The sequence below is a fragment of the Lethenteron reissneri genome, chromosome 69, assembly GCF_015708825.2.
Source record: "Lethenteron reissneri isolate LAM-NWPU_2019-01 chromosome 69, ASM1570882v1, whole genome shotgun sequence".
Classification (NCBI taxonomy): Eukaryota; Metazoa; Chordata; class Hyperoartia; order Petromyzontiformes; family Petromyzontidae; genus Lethenteron; species Lethenteron reissneri.
The window spans coordinates 3482798-3510535 of record NC_083847.1 but is presented as its reverse complement, the minus strand read 5'-3'; the positions used below and the strand labels follow the sequence as shown (position 1 = coordinate 3510535).

Here is a 27738-nt window from a genome sequence, read left to right as displayed (position 1 = left end):
CTCTCGCATGAGACGCGGAGAGAGGAGATTGTGCGCGTGTTGGAGTTAAACACGGCCGCCTTTGTCTCCCCGCAGCACGGACAGCAAGATTTGCACACGCGAGCAAATAACATTCCCCACCCCTCCTTCAAGAATGATTAGACAGCTGTGTCTTTACTAATAAACACGCACACGACACACGAAACACACGGACGCAGATGTGTTCAACCCACAGAAAAATATATGACGGCCTTCGAACAACTCGGGAAGACTGAGTGGATTTTTTCCAATATAAGCCGGGGAAAAATCCATTCAACTCAGATCGTCAGGGGCTCTGGCCCCCACCACAGATCTCCAGGGCTTCGGCTCCATCTCTTCTCGTCGCCGCCAACGAAGAAGCTTTTCGTCATCCAGAAGGACGAGGTTCGCGGGGTGCCGAGGCGCATCGCCTGCCGCAAACGAGTACACGAGACTCAACCTCCTTGCCGTGTCACCACGCCGAGGTGCTCGCCTGCCGCACACGAGTGTACGAGTCCAGCTCCCTTGCCGTGTCACCACGCCGAGGTGCATCGCCTGCCGCACACGAGTGTACGAGCCCAGCTCCCTTGCCGTGTCGCCACGCCGAGGTGCATCGCCTGACCACGCAAACGAGCGCGGCCGCGCCGTCAGTCATCGTACGGGGTCAGCCGAGGGAGGAGTCGAAAAGCGAGCCGCTCACCGCAGCCGCGCAAGCCAAGAGGGTCCTTCTCCGAAAGTCGTTCGTACCTACAACTTTCCCCCACCAATAGACCCACACACACACGCATCGACGCCCCACTCACCTGTGAGACTATCCTATCTATTTCACCCTTACCATCGTATCAACCCTAGTCAATTATCAGAAGACTGATTATCAACTACATGAACCATCAGCTGGCCATGAGAAATCGCGGCCCATCGAGTGATTAAGAGTCCGTCGGTTATAAGAGTGAGGTTATTCTCCTTGCCTTTTTCTTTTGTCCCGTTCATCGCATAGGCGATCAATAGATTCGTCGAGGCAAACTCAAACTCTCGGAATCCTCATTATGAATCGACCCATATATATATAGAGAGAATATCTTGTCAAATCGGTTTTCTTTGTCAGAGAATCTCGCTGAGGAATTAATCAAAGCAGAGCCGATACTCCCTCTCACAACACGCATCCACCCACCCTTGTCTCAAACATTTCGTTAAAAAGGATTTTATACTTGCCGATGAATCTATTGACATACTTTCGCCTCTGGGATATAATAAGTTGCTTTTATTGCCTTCATATAAATCGTCGCATGTCTGTTTTAAAACTCCGCCAGTCGCCGATTGTGCTCGATACATGGGGGAACTACTGAGATGCCTGGTGGAAAGGTAGAAGTTACGATTGTTAGGAGGGTTTTTAGTCATTCGGTTGCTTAAATGCATAATATCGCAAAGGCATAAGTGTTTATTCATTCATATTAGTTAAATGCATAATATCGCAAATGCATAAGAGTTTTGAGTTATTCAATTTAGTTAAATGCATAGTCTCGCAAATGCATAAGTGTTTATCCATTCATTTTAGTCAAATGCATAATATCGCAATTGCATAAGAGTTTTAGTTATTTATATTAGTCGAATACATAATCTCGCAAAAGCATAAGAGTGGTTATCTAATTTAGTTAAATGCATAGTCTCGCAAATGAAGGAGTATTTTTAGTTATCCATTTTTGTTAATTGCATAATCTTGCTCATGAATTATTGATGCATGTTTGACCTGCATGCTAGAATGTCACATGTTTGTTTAGAATAAAATTGTTATCACAGAAGCGACTCGAGTGTTCCTTCCAAGTCCATGCAAAACTGTCTTATTCTTGATAACTGTATCCTGTGACGAGATCTGAACCTGGAGACCTAAAATAACAAACACACTAAGATAATCAGCAAATGTTTAATCGATGATAATCGTGTTATCCTGATTGATATAACTCTGGATAAACGAAGCTAAGCCTAATTATCACAACTGCACACATTAACATAACCGCAAGCATCCGCATAAATTACTACGATTATCTCCGTGATTATCACAATTTATGCATATAATTACACACATTATCATAATTTATGCATATTAATACACACACTATCATATTTAATGCGATTTGCGCATTTTTCGGAAAATTATTAATTTTTATTATTTTTATCAAAATTTCATAATCCCAACACATACAACAGTGGGTGCCACGCTAACAAAAGTCCGATCACTAAAAGAGCACAACCTAGATCTGGGAGTGCTGAGCAGTTGGAGATAAGAAGATCTTAAGTACCTTGATGGAATATATCAATGTATTCGTTGCTGAAAGTAATTTGGGGTGAGCCCTTTTAAAGACTTAGGTAAATAGCAGTATCTTAAAATCCACATGGAATTTGACCGGTAGCCAATGAAGATATAAGAGGACTGGTGTAATGCGTTCACGGAATGGTGTACATGTAAGCACTCTTGCAGCTGCATTCTGAACAAGCTGGAGACTGCGAAGTATTTTGCTCAGTATCCCAACCAGTAAGGCATTGCAGTAGTCGAGTCGTGATAACAGAAAAGCTTGAACCAGTCTCTCCAGGTCAGCAGGTGACAGGAAGCGATGGATTCTGGCAATATTTCTGAGGTGGAAAAAGCACATTTTAACCACCTTAGATATGTCCCTCAAAGGACAATGATTGGCCAAACTGAATACCAAGGTTTCTGACCTCCCAAGTGGGACTAACATCGCGACCATCAATCAACAAATAAGGTGAATCAATTTTAGAAAGATGCAGAGGGGAGCTGACGAATATGGCTTCGGTCTTGTCGTCATTTAGTAGCAAAAAGTGTTGGCGCATCCATGAATGACTACTGTTCGTGATGCAGATAGCGCAAACGATGCTGTTGTATAGTCTGATCCAAATTGAATATACGGTACATTTGAGTATCAGCTGGATAGCAATAGTAGGATAAGCCAAACTATTGGAGCAAAACACCCAATGGTGCCATGTTGATACCAAAAAGTGATGGGCCAAGCACAGATCCCTGCGAAACACCACAGAAAACCGGTCGAATTAGTGACTTAAAGCCATCCTTTGTGACAAAGTACCTACGATTCTGTAAGTAAGAGTGGAGCCACACTCTTTGGTAGAAAATAATAGATCACAACATTTTGATCGCAACACAAGCTACCATTAAATTTCGATTTAAAGCTTTCGTGACTGCAGGGATTCATCTTCTTGGTTCTTTCGGTAAAGTCTCTGTCGCCTCGACGGACCTGGTTTTCACCTGAGGACGGCTGCTTGCGTTGTGGTCGAAACGTCGTGAGAATTGTTTTATTATGTTTTATTTTTATTATTTTATTACTTCCCTTCTACGTGACTTTACCGAAAGAACCAAGAAGAAGCTACCATTAACTCACCCACCTACAAACTGGCCCGCGCAAGACCACCTCAGCTGTACTTAACTCAGCTCACTTGGTTTCTCTAATCAAGGAAATCTCACTGTCTCCAGATTATTTACTTGTCAGTTTCGATGTGGTATCTCTGTTCACCAAGGTATCTGTGCCTGACACCATTGCAATCATTGAAGACTTGGTCCAACAAGGACTAAATCCGGATGTACCAAATTTGGTGAGGCACTGCCTTACCAACACTTACTTCACCTGGAATGGCACATTCTACGAACAAAATTAAGGTACCCCAATGGGTTCCCCCTTATCGCCGGTGGTCGCAAATGTTTTCATGGAGAATTTTGAAACAGATGCCATCCTAACATCCACCCGACGTCCTTCCTTGTGGAAGAGATACGTAGATGACACGTTTGTCATCTGGCCACATGGCCAGCCAGCACTCCACTAATTTTTCAACCACATCAATTCCATTCACCCATCCATCAAACTCACCATGGAAGTGGAAAATGATGGCAAGCTGCCATTCGAGAAGAGACCCGATGGCTCATTGGGTCACTGTCTACAGGAAAGCCACCCACATGGATGTATATCTAAAATCTGATTCCCACCACCATCCAGCCCAGAAGAATTATCTCATCAAAACACTACACCATAGGGCCCGTTGCATCTCCAACCAGCACCACCTAGCCAGTGAGCTTGAGCACGTACACTAAAGCCCTCGAGATGAATGGATATTCAGACCGCACAATCCACAAAGCTGTATCCGCAACCATGGGGAGAGAACCATCTGAGGACCCAATCAAAACCATCACCTTGCCACACATAGTAGGTGTTACAAAAAATATTTCCAAAATCTTGAATAAACACAAGGTCCAGGTTAGATTCAACACAGTACACAAAATCCGTGATTTGATCCCATCTGTGAAGGATGTGATCCCTGATATGCAATATCCTGGTGTCTACAAACTAAGTTGTCTGTGGTAGCAGTTACATTTTGGAAACGAAACGACATGTCTCGGACCGTGTTCGTGAACACAAAGCAGATTTGAAACATGGCAGAACCAATACCTCTGCCGTAGCTGTTCACTGTTTTAACACAGTGGGCTCACACGACATTGTTTATTTCTGAGACCAAGGTACTCTGCAAATTTTCGGGCTACCTTCAAAGATTTGTCCATAAAGCCATCCAAATATATAAACACAAAGACAATTTCAACCGAGAAGATGGATACAAACTGCGCAATCATTGGAAGAACGTTAATAACCGGTTTAAATCATAACTGGTGGTGATGTCACCCTTCCTGCCTGCCTAAGTTAACAGCTATTCCCGACGCTCTGAGTCACATTCACTAACACAGCCTCTCTCTCCTCCGACCACCGATTATCTGTGTCCCACCCCTCTATCTCCCCCCCTTGCCTCCCCTCTCTTATCTCTGCCCCCCCCCATCTCCCCTTGTCGCCGATCACTTACTCTTGTAGCGGCAGCTCTCTCTCCCCCCTTGTCCCACTCGCCCCCTGCCACCGATCTTGCTGCTCCGACCCCCTCTCTCTTCCATCTCTAGCCCCACCCACTTACCCTTGGGTTGCTCCCAGCTCAGACCTATATAACCTCTTGTCACAGCAGCTCTCTCGCCTGCTTCAGCAATTTTCCTGCTGTAATTGTCTCACCTGATAACGATCGCTTGTGTTGCGATCGCAACATCGTGATCTATTATTTTCTACCTACGTGACTTTACCGAAATAACCAAAGAGTATGGATTCCTGCAGTCACGAAAGCTTCAAATCAGTGTAACCACAATAAAGCTATGCCAGAGATCCCCATTGAAACTTCCAATCGCTCAAGGAGAACCCCGTGATCAATGGAGTTTAATGCCGTGCTTATATCGAGCAAAATGAGGAGGCTGACAAAGCCTTTATCTGCTGACAAAGTAAATCATTGTCCACCCTTACCAGGGCAGTCTCAGTGCTGTGCGCAAGTCTGAACCCCGATTGAAAGTGGTCAAATAAATCGTTTGATGCCAGGTGCCTCTGTAAACGAGTGACCACAGCTCGTTCTAGAATTCTAGACAAATATGGAAGGTTAGATATTGGGTGGACATTTTCTGGAAGTTCGGTATCAAGACCCGGCTTTTATAAAAGTGGGGTGACTGCAGCAGTCAGGAACTGTGCTGATTTTTAGGGACCCATTGAAAATGCTGAGGCTAAACGGCCTCAGTATGACGGAATAGTCACATAACAGCCTTGAAGGGAAGGGATCAAGTGGACAGCTGGTAGGTCGAGAGACAGCAATTAAAGAAATTAGTTCCACAGTTCAGATTGTGGGAAAAACTGGGTTAATAATATGCCCTCGAACTGAGCTGGAGGCAAGTAGAAAAGAGAGGGAACAGAGGGAAGTGACATTCATTTGGACCGTGAAAAAACACTTGAATTTTAGTACAGAAATCAGCGGAGGAGTGGGAGATTTCATTTTTTCCTTATTGAAAAGTTGACTGATACAGGAAAATAAGGTCTGATGATTGTCACTATCTGTAATGCAGCCAGCAATGTAGGAGGATTCAGCCAATACAATGTTTTTGTGATAAGTGCGAAGTTGTTCTTTAAATATTTGATGATAAATAGTGAAGCCGGACTTTCTCCAAGCACGTATTATTTTTTGTGCCCTGAATTTTGCAGTGTACCATGGTGAAGGGCGATGGGAAGATATACAATGGGTTTGGAAGGGAACCAGATGACCCAGGATCTCTGACAGTACAGTTATATAATTGAGCAGCCTCTTCAACGGGAAGCTCACACTCATTAGCTATTGCAGAACTCAATCGCGTATCTGTGAGAGAGGCCGGGGTCATAGATATAATTTTGGTAAATGAAATTCGATGTTTAACAAAAGGACCAGGAGGGAACAGGGATATACCAAAGAGGAACAACGATCAGTCAGTTCAGATAGTGAAAGCCCAAGAGAACAAACCAAATAAAAGTATGTACGTCAGACAGTGTTGGCTGTTTGACAATCTGGATGAAACCAACAGTCAAGGATGGCAGAAAAGTCCCTAACATGAGGTTTGAATGGTGTATCATCATGAACATTGAAGTCACCAAATATGAGAATCCGTTAAGAACAAACACACACCATTGAGAGGAACACAGGAAAGCCACCCACACAGATTCCTACTTGAAACCTGATTCCCACCACCACCCATCTCAAAAAAATTATCTCATCAAAACGCTATACACCACCTGGCCAGTGAATTAAAACATGTACATCGGGCCCTCAGGATGAACGGATACTCTGACCGCACCATCCGCCAACCTGTTTCTCCCACCATACAGAAACAGCCACTTGAAACTCCGATCAAAACTATCACGTTACCATACATAACTGGCGTGACCGAAAAGATCTCCAAAATTCTATACAAACATAAGATCCAAGTCTGATTCAGTACAGTACATAAAATCCGTGATCTAATTCCATCTGTGAAGGATGTCATCCCTGACTTGCAATACCCTGGAGTCTATAAACTGAGTTGCAGCTGTGGTGATTGTTACATTGGCAAAACGAAACGTCATATCTCTGATCGTGTCCGCGAGCACAAGTCAGATTTGAAACACGGCAAAATGTAATCTTCCGCCGTTCCTGATCATTGCGACAACGCAGTGGGCTCTCATGAGATTGTTTTTTCTGAGACTAAGGTGCTCTGCAAACCCTCTGGCTACCATCAAAGGTTTGTACACGAAGCCATTCAGATATACAAACACAGACATAATTTCAACCGTGATGATGGGTACAAACTTAGTAATCATTGGAAAGATGTTATTAACCATGCAAAAAAGATTTAACTACACATTTTTGGACCATCTTATCTGACAGGCACTATTTTACTTTACCGAGTGTTAACATCCCCAGCGTTTCCATTCATTGGATCATTGCGTCTCTGATTAATACCACATGGGTAGTGAATTAATTTTACCCACCCAGCAGCATAACAAAAGACAGCTTAATCCTAGCTGGCTTATCTACTTCCGCCATCTACATTACAAAGGCTCAGTTCCAGCAGCAGTACTGACCATCTCACACTCCTCCTCTCCCGCGGCCCATCTTGGCTCCTCCCTCCTTAACCAGTATATAAGGTCGTGCCTCTTCACTTAATACAGATATTTGCTGTGACGGTTTCACCTGAAGACGGAAGCTTGTGTTGCCTCCGAAACGTCATGATTTTTATTCTTTTACTTTTATTAATTTTAATTAAATTTTTTACCTACGTGACTTTACCGAAAAAACTAAGAGTATGTGATAAGTTAGTTCACCGCAAATGTCTTACTTGTGATGGAAGTACATCAAGTAATGCTAAATGAGTACACCAGTTATGGGACCAATCTTGAATTTTGAGCTTTCGTGACTGCAGGAATTACTCTTTGGTTCTTTTGGTAAAGTCACGTATAAAGATAAAATAATAAATTAAATAATAACATACGACGTTTCGATTGCAACACAAGCAATCATCATCAGGTATAAATGAAATAGCAACAAAAAATCTAACCAGAAAACTATAGACAGACATATAAGCAGACAGATATCACCAAGATACATAGAGAGAGAGGGTAACACAGGCACAGAGAGGGAGATTGACTCTGTGGCGAGGCCTTAAATAGACAGAGGGGGGAGAAGGCAGCGAGAGTTGGAGGGGTTAGAGAAAAAATTAACATGTCAATGAATACGAAGAACGCCTGGTAAAGTACGCAAGCTAGAACATTAGGAGAGAGGGAGAAAGAACACACTAAATTAAATAACCAAGCAAAATATCGAAATGTTATGTAATACAACACAGAGAGTTGGTCAACACACAATTAACGCATAGCCTGGTCGATTACGTATTTCAAAGATTGCTAAGTTAGAATTTAAGTGTGAAAATTCCAAAGAAAGACAAAACATAAAACAAGAGGAACGGAGACACACAGACAGAGCAGAACATAAGAACGACAAAAACGAGTAGAGACAGAAAAATACACTAAATACACAGGCAGAGAGAGAAAACAAAAAACCCAGAGAGAGAGAAAAAGATAAACTTGGAACTTCCCCGTAGAAGTGGTTCAATCTTGAATTTGGAGCTTTCGTGACTGCAGGAATTACTCTTTGGTTCTTTTGGTAAAGTCACGTATAAAGATAAAATAATAAATTAAATAATAACATACGACGTTTCGATTGCAACACAAGCAATCATCATCAGGTATAAATGAAATAGCAACAAAAAATCTAACCAGAAAACTATAGACATATAAGCAGACATATCACCAAGATACCTGGGTTTTTTGTTTTCTCTCTCTTCCCCTGTGTATTTAGTGTATGTTTTCTGTCTCCATTCATTTTGTCGTTCTTATATTTTGCTCTGTCTGTGTGTCTTGAACATTGAAGTCACCAAATATGAGAATCCGTTCAGAACGAACACACACCACTGAGAGGAACTCCGAGAACTCTGAAAGGAAGTGGAAATTAACCTTGTAGGGTGATAGAGCAATATTAACAATGCTGGCTGGGTACAAATTGACCTCCAATTTAATGCGAGGTGCTCAAACGATGGAAAGGTTGGCAATGGGACAGATTTAACAAATTCAGAATTTGCATGAAATAAAGCCAGGCCACCTGATGAACGTGGATTCTTTTTGTGGATTCTCACAAAAAGAAAAACCAGATGAGTCGTCTCGTTCAGTGAAAAATAGTAAAGAGGTCTATGCATAGCAAGTCAAGACACTGGTCTGTGATAAGTTAGTTCACCGCAAATGCCTTACTTTTGATGGAACGTACATTAAGTAATGCTAAATGAGTACACCAGTTATGGGACCCTTTAATGGTGATCGTTGAACAGGCCCCAATGGGCAATGAACGGAAGATGTACCAATGGAAATGGTGGGGCTATGACAAAATATCTATGTTATGACCTGGTTTGCAAGTGAACTGATGGTTTTGCTACGACTAGCGTCATATTGAACATAGGGTGATCGCCTGAGAATACCCAGGGAATGACAGAGTCGGGACAACTGTGCATCATGCGATTGAAAAACAGAGCGCAAACTCAATAATACTTTTATAGAGTTACCAGCCATCGTAATGTCAGACTGCTGTCGTCATATACATGAATCTACTAATGAAATTCGATAAACCAATCAGGCAGAAATGAGCAGAGGCAATGGACAATCCAAAAAGATAGAGGGCCACAGCCATACAAAACAATGATGGGGAGGGTCACACGCAGCATGAAGTGGACAACCAACGCAGATTAAAAAAATAAAAACTGAAAAAACAGACGAACCACAAATTTGTAAAGACTGAGAAAGTTACTCTTTGGTTATTTCGGCAAAAGTCACGTAGAAAGAGAAAATAATAAATTAAATAATTGCATACGACGTTTCGATTGCAAGACAATAAATCATCAGGTACAAATGAAAGAGAAAACAAACTTAGTAAACTTAGAAATATAATACAACACAGAGAGTCGGCTAACATAACATTCAACACCCTACCTGGTTGATTATGTTCTTACAAAGATTGCTAAATTTGAGAGAGACACGAAACACAGAACCAGAGACACAGACAGACACATACGCAGAGAGAGATAACACAGAGATACAGAGAGAGATACACACACATAGGCACACAGATAAACAACGCCTTTGTGTTGACGCTTTAAATAGAGAGAGGGGTGCAGAGAGAGAGAGGGGGGATAGTTAAATTAGCATGTCAATGAGAGATGTTGAGCTTTTGTGACTGCAGGAAATAAGAGCAACAAGACGGGGAGAGAGAGAGAAAACACGCTAAATCAAACAAATTTAGTAAAATTTGTAAATGCAATGCAACACAGAGAGTCAGTCAACACGCAATTAACGCATAGCCTGGTTGATTACGTTCTTCCAAAAATTGCTAAATTAGAAGTTAAGTGTGAGATTTTGAGAGAGAAACAAGACACAAAGACGCAAAGACAGACACACAAGCAGAGATAGACAACACAGAGACACACAGAGAGATACACCAAACTGCAGGAAATACTGGAGAGACAACACAGAGACACAGCGAGAGAGTGAGAAAACACACTTAATAAAAACAAACTTAGTAAAATTTGAAAATGTAATGCAATGCAACACAGAGAGTCGGTCAACACATAATTAACGCATAGTCTGGTCGATTCCGTTCTTCCAAAGATCGCTAAATTAGAAGTCAAGTGTGAAATTTGAGAGACAAGACACAGACATGGAGACACAAAGACAGACACACAAGTAGAAAGAGACAACACAGAGACACAGAGAGAAAACAAACTTAAAACTTCCCCGTAGAGGTGGTTCACACTTGATTTGGAGCTTTCGTGTATGTCTCTGTGTTGTCTCTCGAATATATCCTGCAGTTTGGTTTCTCTCTCTGTGTGTCTCTGTGTTGTCTCTCTCTGCTTGTGTGTCTGTCTTTGTGTCTGTCTTGTCTATCTCAAAATGTCACACTTAACTTCTAATTTAGCAATCTTTGGAAGAACATAATCAACCAGGCTATGCGCTAATTGTGTGTTGACCGACTCTCTGTGAATGAAGGGTTCACAGTGTTTGTGCACGCACGAGCGCTAGACCCCGAGCCGCTTTATTAGAAGGTGTGAGCAGGATCTCTTTGGCAGTCGCTGATTTATCAAGTTGGTTCCACAGCCGCAAGTGAATCAACATTTGAGAATGGTGACAGTCTTTGTCGCTAGCGCCCGATCCGTGGCATTAACCGAGCGCAATTGAGTGTGCGAAGACAAAAAGGCCATGTGGCATCCCAATGGAAATTCAATGCATCCTTGATCCACTAAAACTTTAAGGGGCATTTTCCCCAAGAAGTCGGTGCCCAACAAACACGGTACATCAAGGGATGTCGAAACTAAGACCGACCCCGTCAATTGAATGTCACCGATGCACACCATTGCCGTTATTTGACCAATATTTCCGAGGGAGCTGCCGTTCATTGCAAAGCATGGAGCTGTGACTGGACGAAGGTTCCGAGTCATGCTAAAAATAAATTCTGAAATAATGGTAGCGGATGCTGTGGTGTCGATCAGCACAAGTACCTCTACCCCCTGTACTTTTCTAATAACGGCCGACAATCTCGCTGCCGCGGCGACCACATGGTGAGCCAACTCCGACCACTGACCAGAACGGCGTGGCCAGCCATCTCAGAATCAGAATCAGAAACGGTTTTAATCGCCATGTAAGTTTGCACAAACAAGGAATTCTCCCGGAAAAACTGAACTCTCCCGCTCCGCATCCCGACGAGAGCGTGCAACGAGCAAGCGTGAACCGACAACCGAGCGGGATGAGTGAGATAGTTGTCAGGGCCGAGTGCGTGGTGTGCCGCGACTCACCTTAGGACCATGCAGAGCTGGGGATGTCCACGGAGATGACAGTGACGGCCCTGTCGAGATGTGTCCCGGCAGGCCGAAATTATTTCAGAGGATGGAGCCGCTCCTCCCCGCCACTCCGAGGCGCCTCTCCGCCAACCGCCATCATCGACCGAAGCACAGGCTTGAGCGGGATCACCATCTTCAGTTGCACTGAACACCTCAGGGTGCGGGGCACGCTACCACTTGCGTACGCCGTTTCAAATTGAAATGCGCTTGAATGCACCGAGTAATCTTGAGAGACGATATATTGTCGTCTTCCGTTGCTGGCAGGACGACGTTAAATTCTTTCACTAAGGCCAGCATACATTCCAATACCAACGAGTCCAAGCCAGCTTGTTCCATCTTGAGAAAATCTGCTTGTACCAGCAACAACAGTGCGCTGCGGAAGGCAAGAGGCATCTTGGCCTCCCCTTGCCTTCGCGTAGCGAACTTGTGACGGACATTCGATGGAAGATCGTAGATCGCCGCCATCTGTGCAAAGGCCAGCAACAACATGGCCCTCTCAGCTGGCGGGATGGCATAAAAGTCCGCCAAGGCGTCGTCATCCAAGATGGTGGGGAGCGTTCTCAGCGCCTCTTCCTCCGTCCAGCCCGCCAACTCACAGTTTGCAGTGGAGCACCGCCGAAATTGCTCCCAATTTCCTCCTGCAGCTGTGCACTCCTTCACGAATGGGAGCCGGTGTTTGGATGATAGGATCTCTATTGGCGGTTTTGGCAGGAAGTAAAATTTATGCAGGCTCCTCTTGCCACGCGACTGCCAAAACGGCGGCCGCGAGCGCGCTGTGCATGGGGGAAGTTTCCAGCGCGCTTCTGCTTCCAAATCCCGCGACCCTGGGGCTGCAACCTCCATCGCCGGCTCCTCTCGGTCGAGCTCGGCGACAAGTGAAGCCACCGCTTCCAGCAGTTCAGCGAGGCAAGCGCGGAGAGCTGTCTCCTTGGTGGCGGTGAAGCGGCGACGTGGTGGTCGTCCCGCTGCTCCGCAGGTAGCACCACCTCTCCCCCTCTCTCCGGGGTTGCCATCCCCGGGGCTGTCTGTGGTGGAGTCCCCTCGTCGTCATCGTCGTCGTCTGAAGCTGTCTTTGTGAGTTTTTCAGACGCGTGAACATATCACCTAATTTAGGGCTAATTTGTTAGAAAATATAACCACTTCTAACACCAGTTTAAATGGGTTCAATCGAGGTGCACACTTGAACTTGGAGGCAGCACATTTTATTAACTAACATTATATTAACTCCTAATACTAACGGGGTAACGACATAAGGTGATAACCCACCGTTCCTGTACTAGCTATATGCACTTGGGGGAGATGGCTATAATACACTCTGGATAGGACTACTATTAAACCGGACCAGGACAGCCAATGCGCTGCCTGGTCCACGTGCGCAAAGCCTGGAGCCCGAGGACCATGACGACGGAGGTTTATTCTCAGCCAGGACCAACCCCGGTCTCCCCCGGGGCTCGGCTTTTATCCCTGCGGCGTGGCCAGGCCCCGCCCTTGGCCACACCTCTTTTCCCGATCCTTCGCGACAGTTCAGGACCCACATCAGGTGTTCCTCTCATCCTCTCCCTGGTCCTCGTTACCACCTCATCCGGTCACTTGCCCCCTCGTGTTTACTCAGCCCCTTCTCTGGTATGCTCACTCAGGTGCCAGGGAGATGCTACGCACATATAGTACCACTCACACTGTATTATCGCTACTATAGTGCCATCATCAATGACACTACATAAGCACACGCTGGCAGCACTCACTCCAACAGCCTGTATAGGCTATATGGAGAAATCCATGCCTCTGTGTGAATAACGTGTTTTGTAAGAAATGTACAAGTGTATATGTGTACATACAGTACATGTTAAGTCTGGTTGAATGTAAGGAGGTAGGTATTAATGTGTGTTTAATGCGTAAGAAATAGTTAATGCATATGCTTTCTAGTGCAAGAGTGTTTCAATGCTTGAGTGTAGGTGATAATATATGTGACATTAAAGTACAGTATGTGTTATGTTTAATGTATTTAATGTATGCTTGGGACAGCATGGATACATTCTTCCACTCCTCTTAGTATCTTCAATAAGTTGTATTATACCATTTCTTTATTTATTGAAAGAGCATTAATTATTATTGTGCCGCTATTGCTGTGTTGCTACATGTTTGGCAATTATTCTGTTTTTAAACTTGAGAAACAAAAGGAGCACAGTGATGGACGCCCTGAATGCGTGGCCTCAGTGGCAAGGCCCAAGAGACAAAGTGAGCAGCACAACATTCACCTGTTATATTGCTGCTCTAAGGGATTTTGGTCGTAGTTGTAAAAACTGCTCAACCCCTACCTCTACTGAGCCTGCCCACCCTTGCCTCAGCCAACCCAACACAGTGTGTGTCCAGAGCAAAAAGGGGTGCAGTTTAAACAGAAAAAGGTGTGGCCTAAAAAAATGGGTGGGTCTTAAAAAGGAAAGGCACAGAGCCGAAAGAGATGCGGCCTAATCACAAAGGAGAAGGGCCTAATGAAGGGGTGGGGCCTTATAAGTAAGAGGTGGGGCCTACAAAAGAAGGAGTGGGGCCTAAATAGGAAGGGGTGGGGCTGGAAAAGGTGCACTTCCATATTGATTTAAAGCTATTAAAGTCAAAGTCAGAATCTATATTTATCCTGGAGAAATCCGATCAGCTATGAAGTTTATTTCCCCAGAGGTCCAGTTGGGGCGAGTCAGAAAGTTCCAACAACAATACAAAAACGATAGGAGTGCCAAGTATAGGAAAGGTAAGCAAATGCTAAAATTTAATACGTAAAATAGAATCAAATACATGCCCAAGCAGCGATAGCTTTCGTGCTGCAGATGCAGCCACAGGCCATATCGTTTCTCGACACTAACATATACAAATAAAATTAAATACGCAATCTATTGCAAATAGAACGACAGTGTCCGTACATCATATACACCATTCTGCATCATACGTATGCCAGTGTTGTCTCCTTCAAAGTAGATTGTGAAAAACACTTTGGACTTGGTCCCTCCATCCCATTTCATTCCGGTCGTCACCGACATGAGGTACGTGTAACTGTAGCTGCTGCTGTTGTCGGAGATAGGGAGCACCATCCACTGCAAGTGATAAGACACACGGTGACATTCCCCATTTTAAAAAGGCTGTCCTGATACCCCCCATGAAGCATTTGTGAAAATCATAATTTTCTGCCCACATTGCAAATATTTTGGCTTTGACAATAGCTCTGTGATATGGACTCCTTCTGTGTACCATTCGTTAAACATGACTTGTTGCACTTACTGGTATTGTTACGCTTGTTTACGCATCAAAGCTTTACTAATTCTCATGACCCTTTTTTAGGGAGGGTCCTGCCAAGTGTTTGCAGGAGGAGGTTATCACTTCTATCTATGGCCTACTCTTTTGCCATATAACATTAACGGAATCTTTAATGTGCACTGTGATCAAGGCAGCGAACCTCCACAACAAGCGGAAAATGCATTGATGCTGTGCTGTGTGTCACCGCCCCAACAATAGTTTAAAAGTGTAATCACAATCTCGCCTGCGTTGCTCTTATTGTTGTTGTGCAGGGGTGTGCCCAGACCTTAAGGGCGTCTCTCCTGTCCGCCCTGCGAGTCAGAAGTATGGCGAGGGCGTACGCGGCCAGTATCGCGAGCATCGTCCCAAACACGGCTCCGTTTCCCACAAGGTCGAATTTGGAGAAGACCGTGTCGAAGTGGATGACGTTGGGGGGGACATACACCTGCGCCCCAATGAACATGGCGATTCCTCCACTCGCAGAGCGCAAGTTCTGAGACGCCAAGTCCACCACGCACGTGATGAAATTTTCGGTGGAGCTGTCATGTGTCTGGCAACACAGCGAGCGGCGTGCCGATTTTACCATACACCGTTGAACATATCACATCAATATGACAAAACAAGGTGAGATGGATGTGGCGTGCCTATATAATTAGTTCCCTGAACAGCATTGTAAATTTGGCTAGAACAAATTATATTAAAACCGATATTTAGTAAAATTAAGCTACAAACGCATTAAACAGATTTAGGGTGGTTATTACACGAATATGGAAACAGAAAACAGTACATGTAAATTGAAAAGTAAATTATCGTATATAATTGACTATTTATTATAAAAGTGTGATTTGTGGACGGATGAGTAACCGGGGACATTTGTATAGTGACAGAATTCCGGGTGCGTGGGACACAGTAATGGAGTTCGATGAAATGGCGAGAGCCGACAAAACTACGGACACGGGTGACCGTGGGCTCACCTCCAGCGAGTGGTGATCCCACGAGCCGCCTATGTCGTTTTTCATTTCGCAGCGGGTCACAGTTAGAGTCATCACTGTGACCATGGTTACGTTTGAGCCTGTATAGCAAAAATAAAAATCCATAAATTCTGTGAAACAGACAAAGTCGTTGTTGCATCGCAAACTTGGAGGCGCAAAGCACTGGCTCCCAGTTTTTCATGCACCGGCCTGAAAAAGAAGTGCGGAACTTTCAGCTGACTGCTGTAGGTATCAGGAAGCCTTCCGCTGACTACTGTAGTTAAAGGGAGTCTTCAGCTGACTCCTGTAGCAAGAGGGAGCCTTCAGATAACTGCCGTAGGTAGAGGGAGCCCCAGATGACTACTGTAGATAGAGGGAGCCTTCAGCTGACTGCTGTAAGTAGAGGGAGTGTGAATGCTTCATATTGAAGCTCAGCCAGCACCAGTCCTGCTTTTGGGGATGGTCAGCAGACCTTCGAGTATGCTCTGTAAAACATGGCGCTTCTCCGTTGCAACATCACTAGAGTTGAGCTATCGGATAATTAAAGTAAAAGACTACAAATTATTTGGTTCGATTATACAACTCATTGGGTAACACTTACATAGCTAAAAATAAATATATAGCAGGAAAAAACAAACGAGGGTCCGATGTTCATTGCAATGACAAAAAATTAGATTTTCATTCATCGGCCAAATAAGATATAGGTCCATGAGCCAATGGTGGTAGAAATGTTTATTTCATGGCAATGAAACATGAAGCTCCAGCTGGGCTATCCATCTATTTAAGTGGTTGGTTTACCGATTCATACATTATTTGTATATGCCAGATAGCATAAATGCAACGCGTTTTGTGAATCCCCCTCTGCCCGAGAGCCAAGTAATATATTTGTCAAGTGAATAAACGTGCCAATTTATTACTGCTTCAGCACTTCAGTTTGTTGGACAGTAATCTCACAGCATGTAAAGTTGTCAAGTTTGTTTATGTGACAAATCTATTAACTTGCTTAGTCCGGTCGAGAAAAGTTTACTATGGACATTGTATTTATGCAATCTTACCCCAACAAAATACTATTCATCACAATATTGATTCTCCGCTCTATTACCCGACCAATTGGATAACACGAAAACAGTTGGGAAGAAAAAGTGTGCCCCTGGACTGGAGGTGACGGCAGGTGCTTAGTGACGTCATCGATATCATCGGCCACGCCGTAGCTTGTAGGGGATTTCCTGCCTTCAGAAGGCAGGATGTGGGGGCTGCCACTATTTTTCAAACAGCCCGAGTAATCTCCGTGAAAGAAAATGGGTCCATTATCATGTTTAATAGATTAGTGGATCAATTGTCCCGGCTGTAAACATTGCATGGGAGCGCCATGTATGTGAGGTCGTGTACAGTTTGCACATAAATATATGAAAGTGGTTTCTGGCTCACACAGGTGTGGGGTGGCAATCATTTTCTGTTCGCAGCAGTCCAAAGTATTACCTAGTCTGCTCACCATCTGTAGTTTCTCTTCCCATGAAGCTCAATTATCTTTATCCAAAGGCCTGAGCAGGGAATGCGTATTGACATTAAAATGTCATACGTTCGGTTTACAAGATTTTGCGTAACTCAGTAAATGTTACAAAAAATTGGGCTTACATGAAGTCGTGAGAAATCTTTCAAGTCGATAATAATAGCAACTAATAACATTGATAAAATTATCAACGTAACCATTAAAATGTACTCGCCTCAGCCATGGAGCGGCCTCAACACACGGAATGAGGATGTCGCAGTGACCCTGTGGGATGGGAGGTTTGTCTTTCTGGCAGCCCATGGGCTGTTGCGGTGAGTGATGACGTTTTTCAAGCGACGGGTCTTGCCAGAGGGAGGGTTACGATCTCACGACGACTTTGCCTTGCAATACGTCTTCTCCTATGACATTTATGATAATAGTAAAATCGTAACCACCGAATTTATGGACAATATTAAGAGCTATAAAATAATACAAATAAAACATAATAAAATAATTCTCACGACGTTTCGGCCACAACGCAAGCAGCCGTCCTCAGGTGAAGAACAGGTCTGTCAGAAAGACAGCGTCTGAATGAAAACCACCAGGCTTGGCAGCGTATATTTAAGCTGGGTTGGAAGGGGAAGAGCCCCCCGACAAAGGAATTCGCATATCAACAGGAATCTAGCATACCCATGGGAAATGCAGGTATGCGACCAGTACCACTTATGCCCGTGCATTATGCAGGAATAGCAGCATCAAAGGGAGGGGATATGGGAAATACAGGTATGTGATTAGTACTAATTATGCCCGTGCATTATGCAGGATTAGCAGCATCAAAGGGAGGGGATATGGGAAATGCAGGTATGTGATTAGTACTACTTTTGCCCGTACATTATGCAGGATAAGCAGCATCAAAGGGAGGGGATAGGGGTAGCATTAATAAAGGGAAGGAGTGTTAATAGTATGTAGCTGCAGTAACTAAAACCACCACGTAAATTCGCATATCCTCTTGATATGCGAATTCCTTTGTCGGGGCACTCTTCCCCTTCCAACCCAGCTTCAATATACGCTGCCAAGCCTGGTGGTTTTCATTCAAACGCTGTCTTTCTGACAGACCTGTTCTTCACCTGAGGACGGCTGCTTGCGTTGTGACCGAAACGTCGTGATGAGAATGATTTTATTATGTTTTATTTTCATTATTTTATTACTTCCCTTCTATGTGACTTTACCGAAAGAACCAAGAAGATGAATCCCTGCAGTCACGAAAGCTTTAAATCGAAATATTAAGAGCCTTTTGTGTACTCAGGCTCCAAGCGAGGATTCGCTGAGGCTGCAGGTCTCTTTGCAGGTCTATCTGCAGGTCTATCTTGCTGCGCCAATAAGCATCAGCAGAGCAACCTGTACAACACTAAAGGGGGACTGCCTAACATCCCAAGGATTAACATTTTTTAATGCATCTTCACAGCCCTGTTGTCAATCCACTTCTGATGCCGTGCGGGCTGTGGGGGTTAATTATTCTTTGGTTATTATTCTTTGGTTCTTTAAGATTGTGGGGGTTAAGTTGACCGTACTTGCTGCCCATTGGTTAAAACGGTGATGCTTAGACACGGGAGCACAGAAGTACAGAACAATGGGTTATGATGTACTGCCCTCTGCTGCCCAACATGATAACGGCTGTGTCGAGCTATCTCATGCATTTAACAGTAAGACCATAAAATAGTTTTGGGTTTTATTTTATGTAATTGGATTACCATTATTTAATCACGCACGTTGAATTGCTGTTAATGATTATGCCCATAGTGTTGGTAGTTGGGTTAACAGCAATAACTCAACATTTGTATGTCCCCATAACGTAACAAGCATCTCAGAGCGCGTATTTATGTGGGCGAGCAGGTGGGAGCGAACAAATGAAGGAGAGAAAGAGAGCAAGCGTGAACTATCAAAGAACAGCCGTCGCATGATCGATGATACAAACCTGGAAATTTAAAGCACATGTAGTAGTCGCCAGCTTGAGTGGAATTTCCTGGGATGACAAACCTCATGGGTGTAATTTTATCCACCTTCTTACTGAGCTGTTGCGACTCGTTCATCGAGAAACTGAAGCTGTAGTTTGGCGGCTCAAGAGAAACTGGTTGTCGAAATGCGACGAATATCTCTAGCATCTGGTGAACGGTCGTCGACAGGATCGTGAGAGCGATCATCGATCCTTGTGTGCTGACGCTGAACTTATGTTGTTGCAGGCACACGCTGGCTCGGCAGGTGCTGTTGATCGTTAATGTTTTCGGCGCCGAGGGATTTGTCAGGCGGATCGTGGCGGAAGGCAAGGCTGAGGCGATGCTTCCGGTCAGCTTGACGTTGATGACGGACGACTCGAGCCGATCTGTGGGGCTCCACACGAACGGGTCCGCCCTGAAAGAGACCAACTGAGCACAGGCAGCAGTTACTCGAGGTCTTATGGTCGCTTATAGATAAGAGGAATATAATAAAAAATCAGGAGTTTATTTAACTCGGCTGGCAGACAATGTAATAATAGTTTGAAGATGGAATGAACAATCGCAATGAGCGTTTTGAATACTATAAGTACGTTTCCACATATATTGACGTATAGTCAGATATGTGAACATCTATAACATATATATGAATGCGCACTCCTCCGTGTGTTGAAAGGTTGGATGCGTAAACATCTTCAGCCGTGTACCTGCACTGGGTGTGGGGCCTCAGTTGGTCAGGGCGGATTTGTGACGCCTTACAATGACGTTTTACTGCAAATTTCATTTTAACACGATTGCTGACCACAGGCCCAACATCACGCGGTCAGCAACAAAAAGCACTATCAAAGTTGCGAATAGATCAATGTTGACAAGATTATTGTATAGAAAAAAGAGTTATAAGCGGTCAGGAAGAGAGACGATGGGAAGGAATTCAAAAATGGAACAGTGCAAGAAATAATAACCTGCAGGGTGGTGAGTGGGTGGATTTGTGAGTTGTGACCTGCACAATGGTTGATTGCCACAGTGTAGATGAGACGAACCAGTCAGACTGATTAGTCATTGACGGAAAAAATGTGTACATTTGATTGGGAACATGTAGATAACATGACTGCTTCATCAGCCGCTACAATGTCAGCTAAATGTAAAGATATCCTGATTTCCAAGTTCAACCTCCTTTCCAAGAAGAAACCAGATCCACACATTAAAAAATTAGACGTTGACAAGGTTGTTATCAATCTGAGTAATAGCCCTATTTCCGATGGTCTAAAGTCGGTTTAGGCTAAAGGGTTCAACTTAGCAGTCACCTCCAAACACATACCAGTGGATGACACCATTGCCCAGGTCGATGTAGCTCTTAAGGGTTTGGGACACATCGCTGCAGATGTGACAAGATCTGAAATCGCTGCAACCCTCAAAAGCGCTAAGATACCAGTCAGCAACATCAGTAAGGATGAGCAGTTTGAGTTATCTCAATTGAAAAAGAGGGATGATATCATCATCCTCTTAGCCAACAAGGGCAATGCCACTCATCATGGATAAAACTGTACAATAACAAAATTCAGGACCTACTTAATGATGGTAGCTACACAAAAATTAAGAGAGATCCCACCAACAGCCTTGTTACAACAACGAAGATTATCAGCACTAATTCGGCTTCATTAATTGAACAGACCAAACGGTTTTCTTTGAATCATTCTGCTGCTAGACCACGCAGATTATATGGCTCACTAAAAATCCATAACGAAGGTACACCACTCCGCCCCATCGTCTCCACCATTGACTCACCCACCTACAAACTGGCCCAATATCTGCCTGAGACCTTACAGCCATTCACTGGTAAGACCACCTCTTCTGTACTTAACTCAGCTCACCTGGTATCGTCAATTAAAGACATCTCAGTCCCCAGATGATTTACTCGTCAGTTTCGATGTATCTTCTTGGTTCTTTCGGTAAAGTCACGTAGAAGGGAAGTAATAAAATAATAAAAATAAAACATAATAAAACAATTCTCACGACGTTTCGGCCACAACGCAAGCAGCCGTCCTCAGGTGAAAACCAGGTCCGTCGAGGCGACAGAGTCTGAATGAAACAGCACACGAGCTTGGAGCATATATATAAGCTGGGCGCATTGACAAAGGTTCAATGAGCCACTCTGTCTACAGGAAAGCCACCCACACGGATGCTTATCTAAAACCGGATTCCCACCACCATCCATCCCAGAAGAATTCCCTCATCAAGACTCTATATCATAGAGCCCAATGCATCTCCGACCATGAACACATTTCCAGTGAACTCAAACACGTACGCCAAGCTCTTAAGGCTAATGGTTACTCCGACTACACAATCCGCAAAGCCATCACTCCAACCATCAAGAAGGATCCTGTTGAGGAGCCTTTCAAGACCATCACCTTACCCTACATTGCTGGGGTCACAAAAAAGATCTCCAAAATCCTGATTAAACACAAGATCCAGGTCCGATTCAACACAGTACATAAAATCCGTGATCTGGTCCCGTCTGTAAAAGATGTGGTTCCAGACATACAGTACCCTGGCGTCTACAAACTAAGTTGCCTCTGTGGTAGCAGTTACATTGGAGAAACCAAACGACATGTCTCGGACCGCATCCGTGAACATAAGGCAGACCTGAAACACGGTAGGACAAACACCTCAGCCGTGGCAGATCACTGTTACAATTCAGTGGGCTCACATGACATTGACTTCTCCAAGACAGAGGTTCTCTGCAAGCCATCTGGCTATCATGAGAGATTCGTTCATGAGGCGATCCACATATACAAACACAGAGACAATTTCAACCGAGAAGATGGATTCTGGCTTAGCAATCATTGGAAGGACGTAATAAACCATTTCGGATCTTAACTGATTGTGTTCACGTTTACGGTGACTTTCAGACCGCGTTCCACTCACTGGCATGGTGCAGTGTGCAGAGTAATGTATGGTGTCGTAATTGTACAGTAAACATATAGCAGTATGATACACATTAGGGTGGGTAGAATAATACATAGTGTTATATTAAAATGGATAAGGCAGCAACTGCAGCAGCAGCAGCAAGTGCAGCAGCAGCAGCAAGTGCAGCAGCAGCAACTGCAGCAGCAGCAGCAACTGCAGCAGCAGCAGAAACTGCAGCAGCAGCAGCAACTGCTGCAGCAGCAGTAACTGCAGCTCCCTTTGATGCTGTTAATCCTGCATAATGCACATGCATATGCAGTACTAATCACATTCCTGCATTTCCCATAAATATGCTAAATTCCTTTTGATATGCAAATTCCTTTGTCAATTCGCCCAGCTTATATATATGCTCCAAGCTCGTGTGCTGTTTCATTCAGACTCTGTCGCCTCGACGGACCTGGTTTTCACCTGAGGACGGCTGCTTGCGTTGTGGCCGAAACGTCGTGAGAATTGTTTTATTATGTTTTATTTTTATTATTTTATTACTTCCCTTCTACGTGACTTTACCGAAAGAACCAAGAAGATGAATCCCTGCAGTCACGAAAGCTTTAAATCGAAAGTTTCGATGTAGTTTATTTGTTCACCAAAGTACCTGTGCCCAATATCATTGCAATCATTGAAGACCTGGTCCAACAAGGATTGAATGCTGATTTACCGGCCCTGGTGAAACACTGCCTCACCAACACATACTTCACCTGGAATGGAACATTCTACAAACAAACTGAAGGCAGCCCAATGAGTTCTCCCTCATCTCTGGCTGTAGCCAATGTTTTCATGGAAAATTTTGAGATGGACGCCATCCAGGCATCCACTCTAAGGCCATCCCTGTGGAAGAGGTCTATAGATGACACGTCTGTCATCTGGCCACATGGCCGACCGGTTCTAAACCAATTCCTCAACCACATCAATTCCATACACCCAGCTATCAAATTCACCATGGAGGTAGAAAAGGATGGCATGCTACTTTTCTTGGATGTCCTAATTAAAAAGAGATCAGATGGCTCAATGAGCCATTCTGTCTACAGGAAAGTAACCCATACTGACGCCTACCTAAAACCTAATTCCCACCACCATCCACCCCAGAAGAATTATCTCATCAAAAATACTACACGATAGAGCTCAATTTATCTATTTTATCTACGTGACATTACCGAAATAACCATAGAATATCTTTATTTGAAGCTTTCGTGACGACCATTCGCCACTAAGTGGCGGTGATGTCACCACGACGCTTGTGCCAAGCTATATGCACCTTGAGGCCACGTGAAGTGTCGAACGCCCGCTGGCAGGAGGTCATGGGGCAGACCTAGGTGAAACGGGTCGACTGACTGAGATGACTGACTGAGATGACTGGCTGATGCACCACCTGTGCCCCCTACTGTGCCAACTTGCTGTGCTTTAGCCACCCGGTGCTGCGCTCATTGTTGCGAGCGTTGCTCCTCCGCCCTCCGATGTTGTTGGAGGGCGACTGCCTCCAACTGCCCCGTAGTGTACTTCACAAGCCTCTTCCACAGAGGCCGATCTTGACACCGCTGGTACCAGTTATCGGCAAATCCACTCAGCTCCACATCCTCCTGTAACACATCACTCTATCTCTTCTCTAGCCCGTGCCACGCCCGTTTAGCCTCTTGGATCCGGCCGAACAAAAGCTGTTTAGGCATGCCAACGCAGCCCTGGTCTCAAGGTGCACATAGCTTGGCACAAGTGTCGTGGTGATGTCACCGCCACTTAGTGGCAAATGGCAGTTGTTGTTATATCTGTGTGTGCCTCTCTCTGTGCGTCTCTCTCTCTCTGTGTCTCTCTCGGTGTGTCTCTCTATGTGTCTCTGTGTGTGTGTCTCTCTCTTGTCTCTTTGTGTGTGTCTCTTTCTGTCATTGTGTGTCTCTCTATATGTGTCTCTCTATGTATGTATCGCTGTGTGTGTGTCTCTCTCTCTCTCTCTCTGTGGGTATGCCTCTCGGTGTGTGTCTCTCTCTCCTTCCCTCGATGTGGTGTTGTCCCTCGTTCATAACTGGCTGTGATGTTTCCGCGTCGCCGTCTTAGATGCCACTCCCCGATCTTACATTAACATGCTAATCTCTTACATTGTGTAGGCCCCTCTCCGATCTTACATTAACATGCTAATCTCTCACATTAACACAGCCACTTCCGTGCCCTTGTTGTGTAGGTCGCCCTCCGATCATACATTAACATGCTAATTTTTCACATTGACTTCAATAGCCCCGCCCACTTCGTTTATGACTCTTTGGCTACACCCATTTCAACCCTTTAAAACAGTCTGCTTCAGCAGCTATCCTCAATTTTTTCCACATGATGACGACCGCTTGTGTCGCGACCGAAACGTCGTGATCTATTTTTTTTTTACCTACGTACCTTTACCGAAAGAACCAAAGAGTAACCATAGAATATGGCAGACAGTCTTCATAATTGGTGGAAAAATCTACGAGTGAAGTTCACGGGAACAGTAACCACCCTTGCTAGTAGCAATAGCAAAGCAATTAGGAGGACAATTGACTGCCGGTGAGCGAAAGGTCGTAGTATATCGGCGAATGCTGGAACATCATTCGCCATAACTACTTCACTCTGAGTCCTATCCGGTGCAGCAGCAAGATAGGAACTGGGTGCTGCACCCCAAATGTGACAGCAGCAACAGGATTCCAATTTAAACAGAATTTGTGCCATGTGCAGTGGTAGGAGCGGTGATAAACGTTTGGAGTTACAGAGCAAGATATCGACATAAAACAGAAAACAAAGCTTTTCTGATGATTGATTAGCAATGAGAGAATGATAATGAGTAGTGAGAATCAGCAAGACTATCCTGGGCGAACTGGGGTAGTTACCCCCTTTATCTACTGATACATCCAAGCCAAGGTGGTTTTCCACTCTTATATTTTCCATACCAAGCCGGAAACAAACCCGTGCGATTCCAGCCTCAAAAATCACCTTGAGTCTTGTGTCACTCGGATTCTCCAGTGGAGAAATCAACCTCGCGCCTCCAGAGCTGCACACAGGCTGGCTCGGCAACGGCCCCAGTGCGGGCAGTCAATCGGTGAGAAAGGGGCGCGTGGCGATGCATACCTGCAAGGCTACTTTTTCCGTGTTGTTGGGGTCGCGCAGGTTCCGGCCGAAGGCGACGCCTCCGTACTTCCCTGTTACATTTATATCAGCCGTGTCTGCATGACTGGCCGTCACCAGGGTCACGGAGAGGTTTTTGTGCTCCATCTCTCTGGCCGGCGTGCCAGGCATCTGCTGCGTGTTGACAGCATTCCCGAAGGACTGTATGGTTTTGTATGCAAGCTTGAACAGATTCATGGCCTGTAAAAGAACAGATGTGAAACATAGACTCAAGGAGGAAAAGGAGGAAGCGTGGCAGGAGGAGGAGGAGGGGGGGGCTTCAAAATGGAAGCCTTAATTTATATTAATAAGCAGCTGTGTGCATCATCTCAGGAACTCTTTGACCAAACCCTCTACCATGGATTCCAGCCCTGAGTAACATTGCTCCCCCTTACATCCGACAGAAAGCTATTGGAAACGATCAATGCCAATCCAAGCCTGCCACTACACAAAGTACGCCGCACGTCTTCCATCATCGCGACACCCGCTGTGGTCTGAACAGCCATGCCAGGGTGACGCGTGGCGAGCAGAGATAATGGTGGGGTTTCTGTAGTCATCCCCTGATGCCCACAACAAAACCACGTGGCCCATAACCGATCGCCACGCATTCCTGCCACCCATCCATGCAGTGTACAGGCTCAAGCGATGCTTACCATACATGACTATAACATGTGCCGTTTAATGTGCGTACCATGAGCATAACTCATAATCAACGTTTTTGGGTTTAGATCGCGTTTATTTATAAATGTGTCGTAACCCTCCACCACCCGACACGGCCAATCAGTAAAAATGTGTCACGTTGACAAAGACAAATAGTTCACTGCTTTAGCCCACCGGTGTGTTGAAGCCACAACATTTACAATTTGAGTACGACGTTTCGCTAGTAATTGCAACCAGCATCATCGGGCAATTCGCTAAAATCCCATGATGCTGGTTGCAATTACCAGCGAAACGTCGTACTCAAATTGTAAATGTTGTGGCTTCAACACACCGGTGGGCTAAAGCAGTGAACTATTTGTCTTTGTCAACGTGACACATTGTTACTGATTGGCCGTGTCGGGTGGTGGAGGGTTACGACACATTTATAAATAAACGCGATCTAAACCCAAAAACGTTGATTATGAATAACATTGGTCGCGAAAGCCTACGTGTTAAAATGAGCATAACTGCCTACTCATTATATGCCTTCTTGTTGTCAGATGAAATATTACGTGGAGAATGCTCACAGTGCTAATTTAAACAAGTGTCCCGAGTAAAATTTTCAAGTTTAATAGGTTTTAGGTGAGAACTAAAAAACGAGCGTGCTCTCGTTTGCAAGAGTGACCCCGGGCATCAGTCTGCCAGTAGAGGGGTGATGAATGCTACTTTGGGTAATCCCAATTGAGTAATTTGCGATGTAATTTTTCGAATTTGGCAAACGTGGAGCCGGACACCCTAACACGATGGCCTTGTGAATGACGTCATGGGATTTTAACGTCCAATATGAAGCGGTAAGTGCATTGTATTATTATGGCGGTTATTGTACCCACATTATTAATCAGGGCAGCCGCTGGACCGTAAATCTCTGCAACAAGCGGTGAATGCCCTGCTGCTAGGCCACGTCACCGCCCCATCAGTGTTGACCTTGGTTATGACTTTGAATAGAGACTGCATGGGAATACCCGGTACAACACATGTAGCATGTGAATAACAATGTGTGTACAACACGTGTGCATGCAGCGTGTGAACAGTAATATAATGTGCCAAAACGACATGAAGGGTACTTGTTCCGAGGTGTCGCTGAGGCTGGCTTGTGTCGTGATATGTGACGAGTCCAAGAGATTGCCAACCGTTTCCGTGAGATCTGTCAAAATTGGCAATCGATGGCCAGGTTACCAAGGACATTTGTCAATGCTAATAAATTATTTCATCTGTGTTGTTCCTTTTCCCAACTTGTATCTCGATTGTGCTATCGTTGTCATTTCACAAGGCAAATAATCCATGTGTATCTCTGTCATGGAGCAGTGCAACCCTTCGTGTTAGATAATGGCCCATAGAAGTAGTTGCCAAGGAGCTGCTGCTGAGATCGCTTCAAGTGACCTCTAGCCTACACAATGGCGTTCATAATGCTTA

At 44.6% G+C, this 27738-nt stretch overlaps 1 protein-coding gene across 1 annotated transcript in view; it reads right to left on the bottom strand.

Annotated features, from left to right (window-relative positions):
• LOC133360632 (uncharacterized) overlaps positions 1 to 27738 on the bottom strand; it is a 102398-nt gene that overhangs the window by 26167 nt on the left and 48493 nt on the right. Inside the window, exons 17-22 of the mRNA XM_061579429.1 lie at positions 27390 to 27469; positions 25591 to 25827; positions 19530 to 19977; positions 16069 to 16166; positions 15381 to 15644; positions 14725 to 14895 (exon numbers count right to left, since the gene is read on the bottom strand). Coding sequence (XP_061435413.1) covers positions 14725 to 14895; positions 15381 to 15644; positions 16069 to 16166; positions 19530 to 19977; positions 25591 to 25827; positions 27390 to 27469 — 1298 coding nt within the window. The remainder of the gene's footprint in view (positions 1 to 14724; positions 14896 to 15380; positions 15645 to 16068; positions 16167 to 19529; positions 19978 to 25590; positions 25828 to 27389; positions 27470 to 27738) is intronic.